At 47.3% G+C, this 22,288-nt stretch overlaps 1 protein-coding gene and 1 long non-coding RNA gene across 13 annotated transcripts in view; one reads left to right on the top strand and one right to left on the bottom strand.

The window, feature by feature from the left end:
* Window positions 1-1,843: 1,843 nt before the first annotated feature.
* Window positions 1,844-19,887, bottom strand: LOC103561358 (uncharacterized). Its single transcript, XR_547427.2, has 4 exons — window positions 19,759-19,887; window positions 19,412-19,473; window positions 13,563-13,657; window positions 1,844-4,335 (listed from the first exon to the last, which is right to left on the bottom strand). It is a non-coding gene; the product is annotated as an uncharacterized lncRNA (long non-coding RNA).
* DYSF (dysferlin) overlaps window positions 16,840-22,288 on the top strand; it is a 210,030-nt gene continuing 204,581 nt past the window's right edge. For 5 of the 12 annotated variants that reach the window (XM_070573804.1, XM_070573793.1, XM_070573789.1 and 2 more), the window contains exon 1: window positions 16,848-17,572. In XM_070573804.1, the coding sequence (XP_070429905.1) occupies window positions 17,485-17,572 (88 nt within the window). In that variant the 5' untranslated portion in view covers window positions 16,848-17,484. Of the gene's footprint in view, window positions 17,573-22,288 lie in introns of all 12 variants that reach the window. The other 7 variants (XM_070573811.1, XM_070573802.1, XM_070573806.1 and 4 more) reach the window with 2 other exon arrangements.

Genomic DNA, 22,288 nt, shown 5'->3' with positions numbered 1-22,288 from the left:
CAATCAGTAATCCCATCCACCTTGCCAGGGTGATTTTCCAGTTTGAACCAGAGAGGTCCAAGGGGAAGTTTGCCCAGGACTCCTCAGAAAGGAGAGGCCTCCTTTGTATAAACCCAGAAGCAGCCATGGTTCTAATTTTAGGTAGCCCTGAGTGCTTCTGACTGCTGTCCTCCAACCGCAAGAGTCTCTAGGCTTTGGAAGGAGCACGTGCCACGGCCAGTAAAGCAAAGACACAGTACATGCCTGGGCTCAGGATGACATCCTTATACTATTGGATCAGCCAACATGGAAGCCACTTTACCTCTGGATTTTCAGTCCTGAAAGCTAATACTTTTCCTTATGTTTAAGTCAGTTTTCTCAAGGTTTCTCTTGCTGAACTCTTAGAGCTTTGTGTATTGAGTGAGGGAGTTTGAACTTTATCCCATTTCAACAGGAAATTTGCAGAGACTTTTGAGATGAAATCTCAAAATCACCTTAACACAGTGCCTTTTACGTGCTGTCCACTTTGGTGCTGATGTAAGAGAAGAGTTTAATTTCTATCCTTCGTCCAGTGTGATATTGCTGTGTTTCTTGTTCATTTGTGACTGATGTCCAATAGACACCTGTACCTGTTCATCTCCCCAACCTTGCCCTAAACATCCACACACACACAGTCTGCTGCTTCTGCACACCCCCACCTGATTCCTAATGCTAGTGGTTGGGATCTCCACACTGACTAGAGTTTCCATACTTTTTAGGCTGTTTTGTTGCAGCTTTCTCAGCAGCAGGATCTCAAGGCTGAGGGAACTTCAGAGGTCAGCAAAGCCAGTTCTTAGATGCTTAAAGTTTCTCCATGGTATTCCCACCGCTGGGTGTCCACTGAAGGAGGATTTCTAGGTCATGGGTGTTCCTGCTTTAGCTAGTCCCATTTTTAGATAGTTCTAGTTATTCTAAACCTCTTCCTAGGATTCTGGTCCTGTAAACATAGAGGTAATCCAAACGAAAAGTTATCAGCTCAGGGTTAGGAACTGTTAGATATTTTCTGTTTGCCCCACCTGATCCATTCTCTACCTGTTTCCACCCTGCTTTCTGCCCCAGGAGGCTAACCTATGTGCACTGCATCCCTTTCCCCCTGCTCACTTCCGACTGCATTTGAACAATGAGGAGGCAGGGCAGGAGATTGAACAGAGGAAGCGGGGTCAACAGAGGAAGTGAGGGCATGGTATTTCTTCTGGCTCCCTCCCTATGGGATCACCTTGGTCTCACTTTGTTCCTCAACCGAAGATCACTGTTTCCATCAAGGTCGCATTCTTTATAGGATTTTCTCCTGGGTTTCGGTAACTAGTAACTACTGTTAGTAGTCCTGGGGTGCTGAGCTACCTGTTGTGGTTCCCCTCGAGCCTGTGCACACCTTTGTAAATAGTCCGTTTATTAAACCTTCCTCAAGTTGTCTTAACATCAGTGTGCTGTCTGTTTCTTTTTGGGACCCACACTGATAGAATAATTGGTCACTGCAAGTGGCTCCAGGAAACTAACTTTCAAAACTGGGTTAACATTAATTTTAAAAAAAAACTGGCTATGTTAATATCAGATAAATTAGACTTTGAAGTAAAATACTAGAGACTATAAGGGACATTACATGATGATAAAAGGGTCAATCCACCAAGAAGATAGAGCAAATCTAAATGTGTATACACCAAGCAACAAAGCTTCAAAATACATGAAGCAAAAACTGATAGAGCTAAAAGGAGAAATAGGCAGATCCCAGTTACACTTAGGGACTTCAACACCTCACGCTCACCAATTGATAGAACTGCTAGAGAAAATCAGCAAGGATACAGAAGAACTGAACAACACCATCAAATCAGTAGGATCGAATTGACTTTTATAAAACACTCAGCAACAGCAGGATACACATTCTTTTCATGTGCCCGTGGAGCATACCACCACATAGACCATAGGGCTATAAAACAAACCTTGACACATTTCAAAGAATTTCAACCATACAGAATACGTTCTCTTGATTATAATGGAATCAAACTAGAAATCAACGACAGAATGACAATAGGAAACCCGCCAAACACTTGGAAATTAAACAGCATATTTATAAATAATCCATGGGTCAAAGAAGTCTCAAAAGAAAAATACATAGAAATGAGTGAAAATGAAAACATCAACATCTGTAAGATACAGCTAATGAAACACTGAAAGGGAAATTTATATAGCACTGTGTACTTATATTATAAAAGATCTCAAATCAGTAAGTTCGTAGCTCAAGCAACTTGAAAAAGAATAACAAAGTAAACCCAAAGCAATCAGAGGGAAGGAAATGATAAAGAGCAGAAATGAATGAAACTGAAAAGAGGAAAATGAGAGGGCAAAGTTAATGAAACATAAAGCTAGTCCCTCAAAAAATAAAGTTGATAAACCTCTAGCAAGACTAACAGAAGACACAAACTACTAATATCAGGAATGAAACAAGGAAACATTACAACAGATCCTGCAGTCATTAAAAGAATAAAAAAGGAATACTATGAAGAACTCTAAGCTCAATTCAACAACTTAGAAGAAATGGACAAAATCCTTGAAAATCACAAACCACCAAAACTAAGACAAAATGAAGTAGAGAACCTGAGTAATCCTAAAATTGAATTTGTGATTATAAAATACTGTCAAAAATGATATCTCCAAGCCCAGATGGTTTCACTGGAGAATTTTATGAAACATTCAAAGAGTTGATCTATACAGTCTTTTCCAGAAAAAAGAAGAGTGAACACTTGACTCGTTATGAGGGATTTATTCCTGCTGTACAAGGCTGTGTCAATATTAGAATATCAATGTATGGGCCGGCCCAGTGGCACATCGGTTAAGTGCGCACATTCTGCTTCGGTGGCCTGGGGTTCGCTGGTTTGGGTCCCGGGTGTGGACATGGCACCGCTTGGCAAGCCATGCTGTGGTAGGTGTCCCACATAGAAAGTAGAGGAAGATGGGCATGGATGTTAGCTCAGGGCCAGCTTTCCTCAGCAAAAAGAGGAGGATTGGCAGCAGTTAGCTCAGGGCTAATCTTCCTCAAGAAAAAAAATATATATCAATGTAATCCACCATATCAGTAGCCTAACAAAGAAAAAACCGAATGATATCAATTGATTCAGAAAAGGCATTTGACAAAATTCAACACCCATTCATTGTAAAAACTCTCAGTACACTAAAAATAGAGGGGAACTTCCTCAATCTCATAAAGAGGATCTACCGAAAAAAAATCTACAGCCAGCATCATGCTTAATGTTGAAAGATTGAATGCTTTCCCTCTGAGATCAGGAACAATGAAAGGATGTTTACTCTCACTACTGCTATTCAATGTAGTACTGCAAATTCTAGCCACTGCAAGAAAAAAAAATAAAAGGCATACAGATTGGAAAGAAGAAATAAAACTATCTCTATTTGCGGATGACGTGATTATCTACATAAAAATCTTTAAGGAATCTACAACAAAACTTCTAGAATAAGTGAGTTCAGTAAGATACAGGATCAACACAAAAGTCAATTGTATTTTCTATTTACTGACAACAAACAAGTGGAAACCAAAAATTTTTTAATTGCAATACCATTTAGATTGCTCCAAAGAAAGTTACTTAGGTATAAATGCACCAAAACATGTATAGGATCTGTATAATGAAAATTATAAAGAACTGGTGAAAGCAGTTAAGGGAGACCTAAATAAATGGAGAGATTTATTATGTTCATGGATTGAGAAATTCAACATAGTAAAGATATTAATTCTCCCCTAAAGTGTTCTATAAGTTTAATGCACTTCCTGTCAAAATCCCAGCAAGTTTTTCTGTAGACATAGACAAACTTATTCTAAAGTTTATATCGGAAGGGAAAAGCCCTAGAATAGCCAAAACATTGGTGAAAAAGAAGAATAAAGTGGGAAGAATCATTTTCTAGTGTTAAGGCTTAGTATATAGGTGCAGTAATCAAGAGAGTGTGGTACTGGCAGAGGGAAAGACACATAGATTAGTGGAACAGAATAGAAAACCTGAAAATAGATCCACACAAATATACAGAATTAATTATTTATAAAGGAGCAAAGACAATTCAATCAAAGAGTAGCCTTTTTAAAAATAAGTGGTGCCGGAATAAATGGACATCCACCAGCAAAGTAAGAACCTTGACCTTCACACCTTAAATTAAAAATTCAGACCATGGATGGGGCTGGCCCCGTGGCCGAGTGGTTACGTTCTCGCGCTCTGCTGCAGGCAGCCCAGTGTTTCGTCAGTTCGAATCCTGGGCGCAGACATGGCACTGCTCATCAAACCACGCTGAGGCAGCGTCCCACAACTATGTACCGGAGAGCTTTGGGGAGAAAAAGGAAAAAATAAAATCTTAAAAAAAAAAAATTTAGAGCATGGATTTAAACATAAAACATCAAACTATAAAACTTTTCAGAAAAGAACATAAGGAAAAATCTTCAGGATCTAGAACTTGGCAAAAGTTCTTAAACCTGATACCAAAAGCACAATCCACAAGAAGAAAAAAATGGATAAACTGGATTTCATCAAAGTGAAAACTTTTGTGCTGCAAAAGGCCTAGTTCAAAGCATGGAAAGACAAGTTTTATAGGCTAGCAGAAAGTATTTGCAAATCACATATCCAACAAAGGCCTTATACTTAGAATGCATAAAAACGTCTCAAAACTTTTTAAAAAATCCAATTAGACAATCAGCAAAATACGTAAAACATTTCACCAAAGATGATATATGGATCACAAATAAGTGTGCAAACATAGTCAACTTCATTAGTTGTTAGAGAAAGGCAAATTAAAACCACAATGTGATATCACTACACAACTATCAGAATGGCCAAATTGAAAAACAGTGGTAATCAGGGGCTGGTCCGATGGCTGAGTGGTTAAGTTCAGTGCTCCACTTTGGTGGCCCAGGGTTCCCCGGTGTGGATCCTGGGCGCGGACCTACATACTGCTCATCAAGCCATGCTGAGGCAGCACCCCATAAAGAAGAACTAGAATGACTTAGAACTAGGGTATACACCTATGTACTGCAGCTTTGGGGAGGCAAAAAAAAAAAAAAAAAAGATTGGCAATAGATGTTAGCTCATGGCTAATCTTACTCACCAAAAAAGCATACCTTTAAAAAAAAAAATAGTGATAGTTGTACTAAACGCTGGCAAGATTGTGGAGAAACTGGATTACTCATACATTGCTGATGGGAATATGAAATGGCACAGTCACTCTCGAAAATAGTTTGACAGACCCTTTCAAAACTAAAAATGGACTCACCATATGACCCAGCACTTGCACACTTGGGCATTTATCCCAGAGAAATGACTTATTTTTATATAAGAACTTGTACTTGAATATTCATAGCAGCTTTATTTATAATAGTCCCAAACTGGAAACAACTCAGATATCTTTCAATAGGTGAATGGTTAAACAAATGTGGTACATCTATACTATGAAATACTATTCAACAACAAAATACAAACTGCTGATCCACACAACTGGGATGAACCTCAAGGAAATTATGCTGAGTGAAAAAAAGCCAGTCTCAAAAGCATACATACCACATGATTCCTTTTATGTAACATTCATGAAATGACAATTATAAAAATGGAGGACAGATTAGTTATTGACAGGGATTAAGAATGGGAGAGAGGGTGAGTGTAGCTACAAAAGGTAACACGAAGGAGTCTTGTGACCATACAGTTGAGTATCTTGATCATAGTGTTGGTTATGCAAGGCTACCCATAACAATTGCACAAAACACAGAAATGAGTGCTCATATAACTGGTGAAATAAAAAAGGTTTATGGGTTGCACCAATGCCATTTGTTGATTTTGATATAGTTTTATAGTTGTTTAAAATGTTAACATTGGGAGGAACTGGGAGAAGCGTGTGCAGGACTTTCCTGTACATTTCTTTGCAACATCCTGTGAATTTGTAATTATTTCAAAATGAAAAGTTTTAAAAATTGGATTCTGGGGTCGTGTTGATCATATATTCAAGGAGTGCGTAGATAACCTCCTTGCCAGGGGTAAACAGGACACAGTAATCTGTGGTGTGCAGTGTCATCACAATTATTCAAATTATCACCAGTGGCATCAAGGAATGAAGTGCAGGTGGAGGGCAGGCATTGGAAGACCAAGTATCTGTGGCACTTAAGTCGCTGTGACAACAATAGTGATTATAAAGTCTCTGAAGTCAACTGGTTTCTTAGGGCACCAGAGAGCATATTTAGGGAAAAAGGGAAATAAACATTATGAGCATACAAATAAAACAGGCATGAAGAACCGGAAGGCCTCTACGGCAGCTTCAAAGGAGTTCCTTGTCTCCTGGCATCACAGGGCAGGTAAGGGTGAGGAGCCCCTGATATGAGATGTTCCCCTCAGGAACCTGCCGGCCACTCACTATGTTCAACCTTTCCCCTCGTGGAGGGTACAGTGCTTTGTGCTCATCAGGGATATACACGTGTTTCGGGTATGGATGTGCCTTCTCTGAACTGAGGGCTTCTCACAGTACCACCATTTGTGGCCTGATAGGTGGACTGATCAATCACCACAGAATAACGCCCAACATCACTTTGACAAGGAGACACGTTTTTTGGTAAATGGACATGTGGGCCAGGGGCTCATAACCACAGACTTTACAAGTTTTACCATGTGCTCCATCACCCAGAAACAGCTGGCTTGATAGGTAGAACAACCTGCTAAAGATTAGTTATGGCACAAATTGGAGATAAACTCTTGGGAAGTGTGGATGTCGTCCTACAGGTGCTTTGTATGCCTTAGACAGAGGCCAATATGTGGTACCATCTCCTCCATGGCCAGAATGCATTGGTTTGGGAACCCAGGAGTAGAGGTGGGAGTGCTCCCTCTCACTGTTACACCTACTAACTCACTTGAAGGATTTTTTCTTCCCATCTCTGTGACCTTGGCCTCAGTCTTTTTGGAAGTCCAAGTGTCCAAGAGAAGAATGCATACACCAGGAAATAAGGGCATGATTCTAATGTATTGGAGGCTGAGACTGCCCTCTCACCTTTTGGGCTTCCTGATGCCCCTAAACCAACAGGAAGGGAAAGAGGTCATCGTGCCTGAGGGGATGATTAGTCTTGTTTACTAGGGGGAAATCACGTTGCTGCTACACAGTGGAGGCAAGAAAGACTATGTCTGCCACCAAGGAGACTCGTGGGAATGTCTCTTATGATTCTTTTGCCCAATAGTCCTGGTCAATGGAAAACTGCAGCAATCCAGTAAAGACAAGACCAGCAAGGACTCAAATCTGCCCATCCTTCATGCTGGCAGAGGGTAAGAGTAAGACGGAATGACTAGTGGCAAAATTCCCTTGTCATTATCAGCATAGGCCTTATTACCAGATACAGAGGTGGAAACTATATCAGCCATGTTATATGATTCTTTTTTTAAAATCTCTTTTCTCACTATTATCTTATACGACGCATGTAACAAACTAAGGATACTCTGACAAGTACCCAATTCTAATACCACTAAGAGGCTTTGGTTATGTGGGTAGGTTGACCTCAGAGCCTGGGTTTAAAGGGGATCATTTTAAAGGGGAGAGTGTTCTCAAATGTTAGGGGTGTCGATAGGAGCTGACTTTTGGATCAGACATTGGGCAATGATTGGGCAGGACAGAAGAGCAGCAGTGAAGTGCTGTGACTCTGGGTAGGAAACACCACCATGCTTTGTCCTGCTGTTTCAGCAGGACCTTTGGCCCAGCCCTGTTTTTCTTAAGCCAAATATGTGAAGAATCTCAAGAGATCTTGCTCAGCTGACTCTATAAAAGGAAAGATCTCGGGAAGGGTGGGGATTCGCCAGGGTCAAGGAATTCCCTGACCCTGGGGGTTCCCTGAGTTTGGGGAAGCCTGGTTAATAGAGCATGCTGTGAAAAGCCCTATAGAAATCACAGAGTTTGGGCCTTGAAAACCGGTCATCGCCCCGGCCGGCATCCATCCCCAAAATGATTCTCCCCGGGCTTCCCTTCTGTATCTGTTTCTTCAACTAGTTATTTTGTGTTGGTCAGGATTAGGTCCCATATAGCAGGTCTCTTCTTTCTCAGTTCATCTTCTGAGAGATGGAATTATCCTGAAGATAAGTCAAGTCATTACCAGATGCATATCTTTGAGCTAACGTAACTCCCCAGATGTCCAGAGAGTGGAAGTCTCTCCTCCTCACCTCAGCTTGCGTCTGCACTAGAATCGTCATCTCCATTAATCATATTTTCCAGTTTCCGCTCTCCTTTAATCCTCACCTAGAGCCTTTCTTGCATGAGTCTTGGTGAGGATTTCTCTTTTTTTTCCCTTTTTTTAAAGATTGGCACCTGAGCTAACATCTGTTGCCAATCTTCTTTTTTTTCTTCATCTCCCCAAAGCCCCCCAGTACACAGTTGTATATTCTAGTTGTAGGTCCCTCTGGTTGTGCTGTGTGGGATGCAGCCTCAGCATGACCTTATGAGCAGTGCCGTGTCCCCCTACCCCGGGATCCGAACCGACGAAACCTCAGGCCGCCAAGGCGGAGCACAGGAACTTAACCTCTCGGCCACAGAGTTGGCCCCTTGGTGAGGATTTCTATGCAGGAGTGCATCTTCTTGATCTGTAGGACTCTCTCTCCTGCCTTCTGGCAGTTATGCCTCTTTGAACAAGGAGTATCTTTCACCACTTGGTTGGGTTTATGTAAATATCTCTACTGTTAAAACCTCAAATGCTTCTGCTGTGGTCTGAATGTTTGTTTCCCCCAAAATTCATATGTTGAAATCCTAACCCCTGAAGGTGATGGTATTAATAGGTGGGGCCTTGGGAGGTATTTAAGTCACGAGGGTGGAGCCCTTATGAATGAAATTAGTGCTCTAATAAAAGAGGCTCCATAGAGAGTCTTAGCCCCCTTCAGCCATGTGAGGATACAATGAGGAATCTGCGGGGCCAGCCCGGCGGCCCAGTGGTTAAGTTCTTGCACTCTGCTCCAGTGGCCCAGGGCTTCACTGGTTTGGATCCTGGGCGTGGACATGGCACCGCTCATCGGGCCATGCTGAGGTGGCGTCCCACATAACACAACCAGAAGGACTTACAACTAGAATATACAACTATGTACCAGGAGGCTTTGGGGAGAAGAAGAAGAGAAAAGAAGATTGGCAACAGATGTTAGCTCAGGTGCCAATCTTAAAAAAAAAAAATTTGCAAACCAGATGAGAGACCTTGCTAGACCGTTTGGCATCCTGATCTCAGACTTCGAACCTCCAGAACTATGAGAAATAAATTTCTGTTGTTTATGAGGCACCTGGTCTATGTTATTTTGTTATAGGAGCCCGAATGGACCAAGACAGCTTAGATTTCTACAGGTGTCAGAGATCATAAATATTATTTATGTCTTCATTTCTAAAGATTTGAGCCCATGAAGTACTGGTTACACATTCCAATAATGATAATAACAATAGTAGCTAACATTTATGGAATGCTCACTATGCACTGAAGACATATAATGTGCGTAAAGCGCTGTATTAGAGTTCTCCAGGGAAACAGAACTAACCAGAATATACATAAATACATAGAGATTTCTTACGCGGGATTGGCTCTCATGGTTGTGGAGGCTGAGAAGTGCCTTGATCTGCCGTCTGCAAGGTGGAGGCACAGAGAAGCCGATGGTGTAGTTCCAGTCCCAGCCCAAAGGCTGGAGAACCAGGGCAGGGTGGGGCGGGGTGGGATGGGTGGGGATGGAGGTTGCTGCTGGTCTAAGTCCTGGTCGGAGACTGAAGGCCCAGAACCAAGAGCGCTGAGGTCTGAGGGCAGGAGAAGATGGATGTCCCCGCTCAAGCAGAGAGCAAATTTGCCCTTCCTCCACCCTTTTGTTCTAATCAGCCTATTCAGGCCCTCGACAGATTGGGTGATGCCCACGCACATTGGTGAGGGTGATCTTTACTCAGGCTACTGATTCAAATACTAATCTCTTTCAGGAAGACCCTCACAGACGCACCCAGAAATAGTGTTTCATCAGCTATCTGGGCATCCTATAGCCCAATCAAGTTGACACATAAAGTTAACCATCTCAAGCGCCTATCCTATCAGGCAGATATTCCTATAGTCCCCATTTTACAGACAAGGGAACCAAGGCTCAGGAAGGTAAGGTAACTTACCCGAGACCACACAGCCAGTTGGAAAGAGAGCTAAGATATGAATCCAGGTAGTCTGACTCCAGAGTCATCCTTTTACACTGCTGCCATTGTTCCTTTCTTGTCCTACTGGTTTTACAGTTTTTAGCTGAATATCACTTCCTCCCCTTCTCCCCAACTCCTCCCAATGCTCTCTTTTTCCACTTAACAGCCAATCTCTAGACAGTCTTCTCAGGCCTGTGAAATGTACTCCATCTGGATTCAAGAGTGCATTCATCTGGCATTTCAGATTGTGATACAGAAAGCCCAAGCCTGTTCTTTGACTCCACCTAGGTCAGTGGTTCCTGGTCTTTGGTCTGCGTAACAATGATTGGGGAGCTTTTAAAAGCCAGATTCCTGGGCTGTTCACAGAGATTTTGATTTGATAGATCTGGGAACGCAGGGGAACGCAGGAGTCTCCTTTTTTTACTGGAAGATTCTGAAACAGGAGACCTTCAGATTGACCACACTTTAAGAAACACTGATAAGTCAAAGATTCACTTCTCTTGGTGTCCTTTCTTTTCCAAAGTCCCAGCCTTCAGCCAGGGAAAAAATGCTGAAAATGCCACCAGTTTGTTGCCCTCTTAACTCCTGGAAATGTTCTTTAGGCCTTTTCTGGTGATGTCTCCCCGCGAATCAACAGGGGTCCTTTGGTATGTGGAAAGCTCTCTGGCTCATCTCTGCCCTGAGACACGCAGCAGGGACCCCTCACACCTGCTCGCCCTGGTCTACATCAGCTCCACCGCTGCCCTCATTCTGCGCCTTAGCAGGGAGCCGACCATCACCAGCACCTGACTCTTCCCCCTACTGGTTTCCTCACATTTGCTACGATTGGTGCATCCTGGGCTGTTGTGGCCTCTTCCAGAAGATGAGATAACCTCACTTCGGAAAAAATTTATTTCCTGTTCTGTCCCTCACTCATCACCTTAGTTTGGATCTCCTTGCTTCCTTAGAAGCCCCCACTTCTCCTGTCATTCTCTCTCTCTCTTTCTGAGTGTGTGTGTGTGTGTGTGTGTGTGTGTGTGTAGGCTTTCCTTCATCCTGTCTAGAGACTCCTCATCCTCAGGAATCAATTCAAAAGGAGGCCTGTGCATGCAGACGGACCCACTCGCATTGCTCCCGGAGCTGCGCTCCCTGCACTGCGGCAGACAGGCTGCTCTCCACTCCCTGCTTGGGGTGAGGGCTACTGGGGGAGTTTCAGACCAGAGGAACCAACCCTCCGTTCTGAACATACTCCTTTCCACTGTCTCAGCAGCCACGCCTGACCAGATAATAACAGTTTCTATTTATTGAGTGTTTACTAACTGTTGATTATGGTAGATTCTCGGAAAGGTCCCTTTCATGGGAAATTGAAAGTCCCTGACACTAACCATGAGTTTTTGTCTCAGGGGAAGCGGATGAGGTGATGGGAGTGTGACCAGGGTCTGTGGTTCTTAGCAAGCTTCACAAACATCTGCAAGGCAGAGAACATAGCAATCAGGTAGTGTTTCCAAGCTCTCTCTTTGGAGAATTGACCCTTCTTTTTCTGCTCTGAAACAACAAGCAGTAGAAGTGGTCTGAATGCCTGTCCTTGATGACAGTGGTCTGGTTGCATCATCAGAGGCTTAATGTATTAGCTTCCTATGACTGCTCGAACCGACTGTCACAACTGTGGTGGTTAAAATAATGAATTCATCCTTTCACAGTTCTGGAGGCCAGAAGTCCAAGGTCAAGGTGTCAGGAGGGCTGTGCTCCCTCCTGAGGCTTTGGGGGAGAATTGGCTCCTTGCCTCCTAGCTTCTGGTGGCTGCCTGGCAGTCCTTGACATGCGGCCCCATCACTGCAATCCTTGCCTCCATCTTCATGTCAGCTGCTCTGTGTGTACCTGTCAAATCTCCCTGTGCCTCTCTCTTTTAAGGATACATGTGACTGCATTTGAGGCCCATTGGGACAATCCAGGATAGCATCCTCTCAAGGTCCTTAACTAAATCACTACAAGTTTTGCCATAAAAAAAGCTAATATTCACAAGTTCTGGAGTTTAGGAAGTGAATATATCTTTGTGGAGGCATTTTTTCTGCCTATCACACATGGCTATGTGAGGTAGGTACCCTCTGCTGTCAGCCCCCAAAGACAGACCAAGGCAAGCCCAGCCCATGGCTCTGGACAGTCCAGACAGTGGACGGATCTCACCTTCAGCAGAGGACAGGACCAGAGTGGACGTCTCTGCATTTGATAGGAAGTAAAGCATGAATAAAATCTCTTGACCAGGGGCCGGCCCCGTGGCCGAGTGGTTAAGTTCATGCCCTCCGCTTCAGCAGCCCATGGTTTCACCGGTTCAGATCCTGGGCACGGACATGGCACTGCTCATCAGGCCATGCTGAGGCGGCATCCCACATGCCACAACTAGAAGGACCCACAGCTAAAAATATGCATCTACGTACTGGGGGACTTTGGGGAGAAGAAGAAGAAGAAAAAAAGTCTTTTGACCAGCCTCTGTATCCTGCCGTGTTGTAATTTCTTACCTGCTATGATCCAAAAAAAAAAAAGTCCTATCAAGGCCAGAGAAGAGAGGCACCTCTGGTTTTGGAAGATCCTAAAATAGTGCTTTGGGTCCATTTTATTCTCAGTTTATCCTCACTACAAACTATGATTATACTCATCTTACAGATGAGGAAACTAAGGCTCAGAGATGTTAAATCTGTCAATGCTATATGGTACTGGGATCTAACACGGTTTCCATCTCTACTTCCTGCCGTTAATACACCCTGACCCACCGGATTCCTCTGCCCAGAACACAGAGCATGTGGTCCCAGAAGACCTGAGCTCATAGAATAAAAAATGGATTGCCCTTGGAGATTCAAATAATTTTTCCTTAAATTGCCCAATTTGGGAAGGGCTCTACTTTTTTGTTTTCTTTCCCAGAGGAGAAACCAAACTGTAATTTCAGAGAGAGTTTTAAGAATTGAGCGTACCAACTGGTAAATATAGGTAAATCTAAGCAAATCTTGGTAAATCTGGGTAAATCCTTCTATAACCTTGGGGATGAGGCAGGGATCACTTATCAAGACAACAAAGATAGAAGCTAGAAGGGAAAGGACTGATAAATTTAACTGTGTGAAGATGTATAATTTCTGCATGTCAGCCAGGCTATCTACAGGGTAGAATTTATCTTTTAGGAGTTTTCTGAGCTGAAGCCGGTGGACTGCATATTTAGTATCTCCAGCTAGAGATCCTGACTTTGAGCCAGCTATGGTCTAGGAGAGTCACCAGGTATAATTGTTCAGTATGCTACCTGTGCAGCCATACATGGCAGCCCTGATGACTATTCTCTCATGATGCTCCAAGTAAGGGATGGACTCCAGCCCACAAAAATCACCCTGACAACAACACACACACACACACACACACACACACACAGCCCTAGACCTCACCTTGTCTTCCCAGGAATTTTCTGGGTGACATCACAGCTCTGACTCCTCATATTCTCCACTCCCTCTTCTTTCCTGGTCTAATCCCGACCATAATTCTAAAGGAGAGAAGGTAGGCAGAAATATAAGACACTGGTGATGCTTAATACACTTTGAATGCAGTAGCCGAGGTTCTTCTGCAGCAAAAAGTAGAACAATGCTTCAAGTTGGGTCATGCTCCTTCTGGCAGCTTTAGAGGAGGCACGGTATAAATGTTGGTTAAATGAATGAATCAGTTAGTTACTTCATCCAAGCCAAAGGTTTTTTCTCCCAAGCAAATTGTGGAAGGATTCACTATAAAGACCCTGGGTATGTCAGATGGACTCTTGGCTGCTAGCAACAGCAATGGAGCCTGGGCATCTGAGGCAAGAGAGGGTTCCAAAAGAGCTTTAGGGGCTCACAGAATGGACAGAAGCTGGCAGCCTTGGCTTGGGAAACGGACAGGACTCAGGGCAGCAGGAGCCACAGCTGTGATCCCTCGTCCTACAGCAGGAAAAAGCTGGTCATTCTCTGTCACTGCAGCTGCCATGTCTGACTTCCTGAAGCCCCTTAAGGATTTGCTTCAAGTCCCAGAAGAGCGTGCCCAACTGGTTGAGCCTGGGCCACGCTGCACAGCGATGGGGAGAGGGAGGCCCTGGCTCTGAAGCTTCCAGAGAGAAAGAGGCAGGCACTTCTGCTCCCCAAGACTGACTACTCATGAGAACGGTGGGAGGGTGTTTCAGGAAGGAGAGGTGGAAAGCTGGGAGCCCAAAACGGCAAATGCCTACCTCTGAGGTCATCTCTCAGAGTTTGCAGGCTGAAAGATTCATGGGGAATGGGATCCAGGAACAACCAGAAAGGTCTCTCTCTCTCTTGTTCCCTCCACCTCACTCCCTGCTAGTGATCTCTTTTTTATTTTATTTATTTTCTTTTTTGAGGAAGATTAGCCCTGAACCAACATCTGGTGCCAATCCTCCTCTTTTTGCTGAGGAAGGCTGGCCCTGAGCTAACATATGTGCCCCTCTTCCTCTACTTTACATGTGGGATGCCTGCCACAGCATGGCTTGACAAGCAGTGCCATGTCTGCACCTGGGATCTGAACCTGCGAACCCCAAGCCACCAAAGCAGAATGTGCTCACTTAACTGCTGTGCCACCGGGCCGGCCTCTAATGATCTCTTTTTTTCTGATTACAGAACTTTGTCCACTTTTCCATACATGTGGCTCCTTCTGAGCCTCCAATGTTATTAATCTCAGCTCCAGCCACACACAGAAGCTAGCATCTGTCAGTCCCAATTCCAAATTCTTGGGAGAGATCATCAGATTGGATCAGGATGGACCAGGTGTCTTTCCCTGTGGCCAAAGGGTGGTCTCAGAGAATGTGGTTCTTCTCAATACAGAAGACACCTCAAATGCGTCCTACACATTGCAGAATCAAGTTGGGGTGCATTCTCACTAGGAATTCATCTGTACAGACTTGGCTGTGCTTAAAAGGTTTGAGGAGAACCTGCTGTCTGAATAAAGAACATAGAGAAGTTGCCAGGGGGATGTTTAACCTCTAAAGAAAACTGGTTCTCTTCAAATCATGTTAGTCACACCATATTTGCAAGCAGCTAGGTGCTTCTTAGATCCGATTTTAGCTCTGCCGTGGAGCAGGTTTATGTTACTTTATGCATCTGAATACAGCCAAACTGTACTTCTTTAAAAATAGACCGCAGTTGGGGCTTTCCCTACATCAACAGGGCCTCCTGCCCTTCTTCCCAGTGGAATTGAATTTTATTCCCTACTTGGTACCCTTCTCTAAAACTTGAATCTGGCAAACGCCTGCCACATACAAGGCGCCCTATAAATGTCAGTTAAATGAGTGAATGAAACAGTCAATCAGTCAATCACTTCATCTAAGCCAAAGGTTGTTTTTTCCAGCAACACACAATGGCCAAGTTCAGCAGCGAGAAACTCGATCTCCTCCACCTGCTCTGCAGAATACCCCTCCCGCTTCCTCCCAGCGTTACTCCTCGCCAAACCCACTCTCACTGCCTTAGGCCTCATCCTGGTCATCTCTCCCTTTTTTTTTTTTTTGGAAGAAGATTAGCCTCGAGATAACTGCTGCCAATCTCTCTCTTCTTGCTGAGGAAGACTGGCCCTGAGCTAACATCCATGCCCATCTTCCTCTACTTTATATGTGGGACACCTACCACAGCATGGCCTGCCAAGTAGTGCCATGTCCACACCCGGGATCTGGACTGGCGAACCCGGGCCGCCAAAGCGGACCGTGCGCATTTAACCCCTACACCACCAGGCCGGCCTGGGACCATGCCGTTTCTGCTCACCATTGTGTCCCCAACAGCCAGGACAGTGCTTGCCATGTTTTAGGACTCCACATACACCTGTTAAACGAATGATTGACTTTTAACCTCCCTTTTCCCTCTCCCTCATCCACACAGTATGTTAGAGGCGAAGAGAAGAGGAGGCACAGATTGCTGCAGGAGGACCCGAAGTGACCACAGGAGGTGTTTGCTCTCTGATCTTACAATTAAGACCTTTGGGGGAGTGTTGCTTCCCCCCAGTACCTCCTTATGGGGCAAAACCAGCCCCCTGTCTGCAGCTGACCTCTCGTGCCCTGGGTGTGTGCTACCCCCTGCTCTTCTGGGAGAGAAGCTTTGCTGACAGCTGCGCACCCATCCAAGTGGCCCGCTTTAGAAGGTGAGTCACCCTCCTGCTGGGAGCGTGGATCCTCGCAGCTTCCGGAAAGCGGTTTAGCAATAGGTACTGGGACCAAAAATAAGGCATGTGCTGCGACCTTATTATTCCAAGGCTAGGAATCCAATCTGAGGAGTCGGCAAAGGGAGGCCCAAGATGGGTTTATATCCATGTTTTTATGTAAAAAACTGGGAAGAGCCTAAATGTGAAACAATAGGAGAAAGCTTTGTGACTCTAATACATTCATATGCTAGAAAATTGTAGCTGTTGAAAAAATTGTTTATGAAGAATTTTTAATGATGCAAGAAAATGTTATATGAAAAAGCAAGACACAGAACTGCATATACGCTCTGATCCCAGATGTACAGTAAATACTGTAATTTCTATGCATATATATATACATTCAGAGGAAAAAGCCTGGACTGGTAAATAGCCAAATGTTAAGACTCTTTTTTTCAGACTCAGAGATTTCTTTCTTTTATGCTTTGGTGTTAAAAGTAGCATGTGCTGCTTTTGCAATCGGAAAAGAGGCGGGGGCAAAGTTTTTAAGACAGCCGGTGCTGCGGGTCAATGAAATTCCTGAGCTCGGCGCTTCCCCTCGGTAAGGCGCTGTGCCTGCGCCTGCTCCCCAGCCCGTCCCCCGAGCGGTCCCGCTGGCTCCGAGGGAGAGTGCTCGCGGCGGCAGGAGGCGACGGGCTTGGCGCAGCGCACGGCCGGAGGTGGAAGGTCAGGGGAGGGGCTGAGCCTGTCTCCTGTCAGGAGCGAGATCTGGGCTGCGCTGGGCACCCGGAGCCCTGGTTCAGCCCCCGGCCATCGCGGCCGCCGCCCAGTGCGCTCTTCCACGGCCAGGTGCAAAATGCCGTGTCATTGGGAGAGTCTGCGGCTGGAGCATTGAATTACAGCTCAGCCGAGCCCGGGGAGGGCGGCGCGGGTGGAAGATGAGCAGAAGCCCCTGTGCTCCTCGGAGCGCCCGCTGACCAGCGGGCTAAGCGCAGCCGGGGCGGGGACCGAGTGTAGCCGCTGGAGCAGCCGGGGCTGGCCTTTCCTCTTTAAGAGCAGCAGATCTGAGCCGGGAGCCAGCGATCCGAACCGGCCTCCCTCCGCCAGCCCTGTCGAGGGAGGGGACCCACGAACTGCGCCTAGGCCCTCCCCGACCTTCCCCAGCCCTCTCCGCGCCCTGGGCACACGGGGCCCTCACACCTTGCAGTCATGCTGAGGGTCTTTTTCCTTTACGCCGAGAACGTCCACACCCCGGACACCGACATCAGCGATGCCTACTGCTCCGCTGTGTTTGCAGGTAGGAGGGGCCTGCGATCCCCGCCGGGCGGGGAGGGTGGGCGTCAGGGAGGGGACATCTCTGATCTCTACTCCGGGCAGCGCGGGGATGTGAGACACGAGACTCCACGCCCCGGCCAGACTAACTGTGAGGGTTACAAAGACACACATTCTCAGGGAGGGGCGACTCAGAGGGAAACTGAGGCAAGAAGGGAGAGGTGGCTGAGCAGCGCTTCCTCAGGGCCTGGAAGCTGAACCTGGGCTGGGGCTAAGGGGGACCTGGAAGGCGGGGCCAGCCTCTCTCCTCTGTCTTCTGGATCTCTTAAAGACGTCTTTCGGCGCTGTGGGCGGCAAAGCGCTGTACTGCAGGACTCCCCTCCTCTCCGGGGAAGGCTGGGTCCCAAGCCTATTTATAACCCATCTCTCTGCCCGCTGGGCCTGGGCCTGGCGGCTGTCCTGTCTTCTGCTCTCTATCACAGGCTGGGCTGGCAAGGAGGTGGCCACTGGCGGCAGAGGCACTGCCCACCCGTCCAGGGATCCTACCCTTGCTCTGGGCACAGGATGGGGGAAATTTAGCAGCTGACACAGCTGTCACCAGCACCAACCTCTAGGGACTTTCTTCCCCCCACCCCCACAGACTGGAGCATGTGGGAGGTGGTGTCTCCTTCATCAGACTGGGGCTTCCTTGAGCAAGGGAGCCTGCTGTCCTCTTAGATTGGGACGTCCACAGGAAAGTCTTCACATGGTTATGACGGGACTTTTCCTCCAGGAGGTGAGGCCCGGGCCCTGTCTGCTTCCCTGGGAGCCCCTCAGGGCCAAGCCAGAGCTAAGGTCTACACAACTGGGTCTGTGGGGGTGGAGCCACCCTGGGGGAGAACACTCAGCGGCAAGTGTGAGCCCCTCCACCGCCCCTTGTGGGTTCCCTCTCAGCCTCCATTACCTGTCACTCCCCTTCTCCCCAGAGATCTGGCCGCATCCCAGGCCCCCAGAAATCTGAGCAGTGGCTGGCCCCTGGCCATCCAGCAGACTTTCCCTTTCAGTTCCACTAGCTCCTGGATCTGCCTGGTCCCAGAGGCCCGTGTGCACATATGCTCCCAGACACACACCCAGGAGTGCATGTGACACCTGCGATGTTCCTGCAGAGACCGCAGGCATGTGTCCCTACAGCTCACACAGATGTATCATAACAGACACACACACACTCCTGGGTGTGAGATTTGGGGCTTCTGGAGGAGTTGCTGAATGGGGCTGTGGCCTAGAGAGCAGCAGCACCAAGAGAAGGGACAGAAGGGGGTGGGAGGTAACACTCTAGCTGTGTTTTTTCCCTGACATGTTGTTTCGACTAGTTTCCCACAGTTGCCTCCAGAGATGACCTTTATCAAGGTGTTTCCAGGGAGAAGACAAGGGCATGAGAGGGGAACCCCCATACTTCCTCTGCATCCTCAGCCCCAGGCAGGCCAGGCCAGTGGTTCACCTGCATGGCCCCGGCTAGCCGGCTGGCTGAGGGCCCTGGGCTCCACCTTGCACAATGCTAGGAAGCACCATCACACTATAAACATCCTCCTGGCTGAGGGAGGGAGGAGACTGTCGCTGTGGAGGGAGGGGGACCCTGTGCATTACACAGACCCTCCAGCGCCAGCGCCCCTCCCCCATCGCAGTCCCCCAGCCCAAGGGCTGAGGAGGCTTTGTGAACGGCACCCTCTGGAGCTGTCCAGTACACAGATGGACCCCGAGGGGCCACCTTGGAGCCCCTGCCCCTGTTCTCAGGGGTCTTGCCTCCTCTGGTGCCCACTCAGCCTGAACCAGATTTTCCTCCACCTTCCCTGACTACCCCCCCCCCCAACCAAGCCCATCCACCTACCTGAACACATACACACTTGCCCCATCCTTCATGATCCCCCGACCCAGGCCAGGCTTGGGACCCTAGTAGGAGAAAGGAAAGAATGAATAATGAATGGCGGAAGCACTTTCTACCCCCAGGAATGCTTCACCCACAGGAAGTACTGCTCTCCTGTCCTTGCTATTTCAGCCCCAACGGCTGTCTATGGAGCAGGCCCCCCCCCCCCCCATGCTCTATCCACATTCCTGACTGAGCCCCTCCCCTCCATCTGCCTGATGTCAGTCTGCAGTCCTGCCCTTTGCCTGCTCCCTGGCTCCTCGGGGTGGGCTCCCCGTTCCCTTGGGAGAAAGGAAGTACATTGTGCTAACCAGGGGTGGCCTGCAGCCTACAGAGGGGGCTGGCTGAAGCCCCCACTCCCAGTCATCACAGTCACTGCCAGGCGGCCATGGGGAATGCAGGCCCTCCCTCCTCCAGCTCTGGCCACAGTCCACCTGCTGCGTTAGCCAAGCTCTAACCCATGTCCAAATTTGGCCTCCCTGTGGCATTCAGGCCTGCTCACCCTCCTTCTCCCAGCCTGCGCCAGTTAGGTGAATGATTACACGGAAGGCTCTGGCCTTAGGGACGCACTACTCAGAGCCAAACACCCTTCTGGGAAGACTTCCCTCACCCGCTGGCCTGGATCTGGCCTCCCCAGACCCTTTAAGTTTGGGGGCCATAAAACCCCTTCTCTGGGTACCTGATTATAATATCCCATAATGAGACCTCATGACTCTTGCGGACATGCATAAATTCATTTCATGCTCACAGCAGCTTTGTGAGGCCAAAGGGCAGGGATATTATCTCCTTTTGTAGATGAGCAAATAGGCCCAGAGAAGTGCAGGGGCCTGGCTAACGTCACACAGTGGCCAAAGCACGCCCCCACCCCCATCATCAGTGCCCTCTGTTGTTCTCAGCAACCATGGTGCATGAATAACAAACTGCTCTGGAAAGCATACCATATGCTGCCCACACCACCAGGCACTCTGGCCCGAGCCAGAGAGGGGAGGGCCGTGCTTGGGGTACCCAGCATGGGGCTGAGGCAAAGTGGGTGGGGGATGCGAGACTGCCGGGAGTAAGACGAATCACTAAAAGACAGAAGACTCTGATTTTGAACATGTGTATTCATCCCGAGGAGAGAGAATGGGCATTCATTAAGCACAAACAATGTACCATTTTCAGATCCTGTTTCTTTAAAACCCCACAACAATCCTATGAAAGAGATATATTTAACTGATACCATGCTTACTAGGTGCTAGGCACTGTTCTAAATAGAACCCATTTCATATGAGCTGTATCATGTTCCAGTTATAATTCGTACCAGGCACTTGCATGCAGACACCGAGTCCTCCTAGCAGCAGCATATGGTAGCAACTCTTATCACCCCCATTTTATAGACGGGAAAACTGCGGCACAAACAGGTTAAGTTACATGCTGGTAAGTGGTGGAGTCGGGGTTCCAGCCCACGCACTCTGGCCCCAGAACCCTGTCTTTAACTGCTCTACCAGCTCCCTCTGGTTTTAGCTCTGATTTACAAGACACAAGCAGTAAAAGGTGGAGGGGCAGGGTCGGAACCCAGGTCTGGCTCACACCCAGAAGTGCAGTCTCAGTCTGCACGTTGCCCGCTCACATCCTGCCGTGTCTCACACATTGTCCCTCCTGCCACTCACGCCCTCTCTGACCCAGGCAGACATCCTCCTTTTCACTCTCTGGTCTGGAGGATGCTTTCTTATCTCAGATGGTCTCTGCTCTTCTGCATCGCTCTGTCTGGACCTCACGGGACCCATCAGTCACCAGTTGGTCCACGATGCTCCCTCTAGGCAGTACCCTCCTGCCAGTCCATCTCACAGGCCTCTGGTGGCTGCTCAGGGTCTGAGAAGCTGAGGCCAGAGTGATGGGTCATGGGGCACTGAGGTGGGCAGCCTGCAGTGGGTGTGGCAGGGACCCTGGGGCCTCCAGAAAGGGGGCAGTAAAAACCCCGGGCTTAGCCAGTCCAGCCTGAAGTTGTGTGGAGGGGCTCAGGAGTGCAGATGGCTGGCAGCCTTGGTCACATTCCAGAGGGATGAGAGCATCAAACCAGAGGGAGAGAAGGATGGTAGCTCAGAGTATTGGCTTTGAACCCACACTGCCTGGGATCTTGGATTTGGAATCCCAGCTCTGCTACTTTCCAGCTGTGTGTCTTTAGGCAGGTTGCTTAACTACTCTGTATCTCAGTTTCCTCATCTGTAAAGTGTTGATGATAATAGTACCCGCTTTGGAGGGATGATTCTGAAGAGTTTATGTGTTAATTCATTTAAAGCACTTTGAATAGTGCCTGGCACTCAATACATGTGAACTATAATTATCATTATTATATGTAACTATACATGTATTTATTATAATTATAATTATAGTTCACATGTATTGTACATGTACTAAGAAATCACTGCACACATCCAAGAAGCCTTTTAATGTATTTTTGCCTGGCCAGTCCTAGCATCAGCTCTGTTTGTCCATCCACTGTCCTACCAGACTGGGCACAATGGGCTGAGTGGTCATCCCCTCTGCCCCCTGGGGCGCTGGTCCTGTCTCCTCTGGCTGCTCCTCCTGGAGCAAAGGCATTTGTCCACTTGCCTGATAGCTGGCCATGGCCCTGACCATGGTGATAGGTCTTTCTTGGGACAAATCCCTCTGGTGACTCCCCAAGCCCACAAACCTTCTCAGTCCCTCTCCCCAGGCCAAACGCCATCTCTTTCTCTGCTGCCTGCATGCTAGTCCTTTCCTAGACTGGTTCACTAGAGGGAAATGTTAGCAGGAAGGGTGCTAACAGCCATTGTACACCTACTGTGCAGCCAGGCACTGCACGTGCTGGAGGAGCTAGGG

Source organism: Equus przewalskii, chromosome 14, assembly GCF_037783145.1.
Source record: "Equus przewalskii isolate Varuska chromosome 14, EquPr2, whole genome shotgun sequence".
In the NCBI taxonomy this organism is placed as follows: domain Eukaryota; kingdom Metazoa; phylum Chordata; class Mammalia; order Perissodactyla; family Equidae; genus Equus; species Equus przewalskii.
Note: the sequence above shows the minus strand (reverse complement) of the source record. Positions and strands in the feature narration are given on the sequence as shown.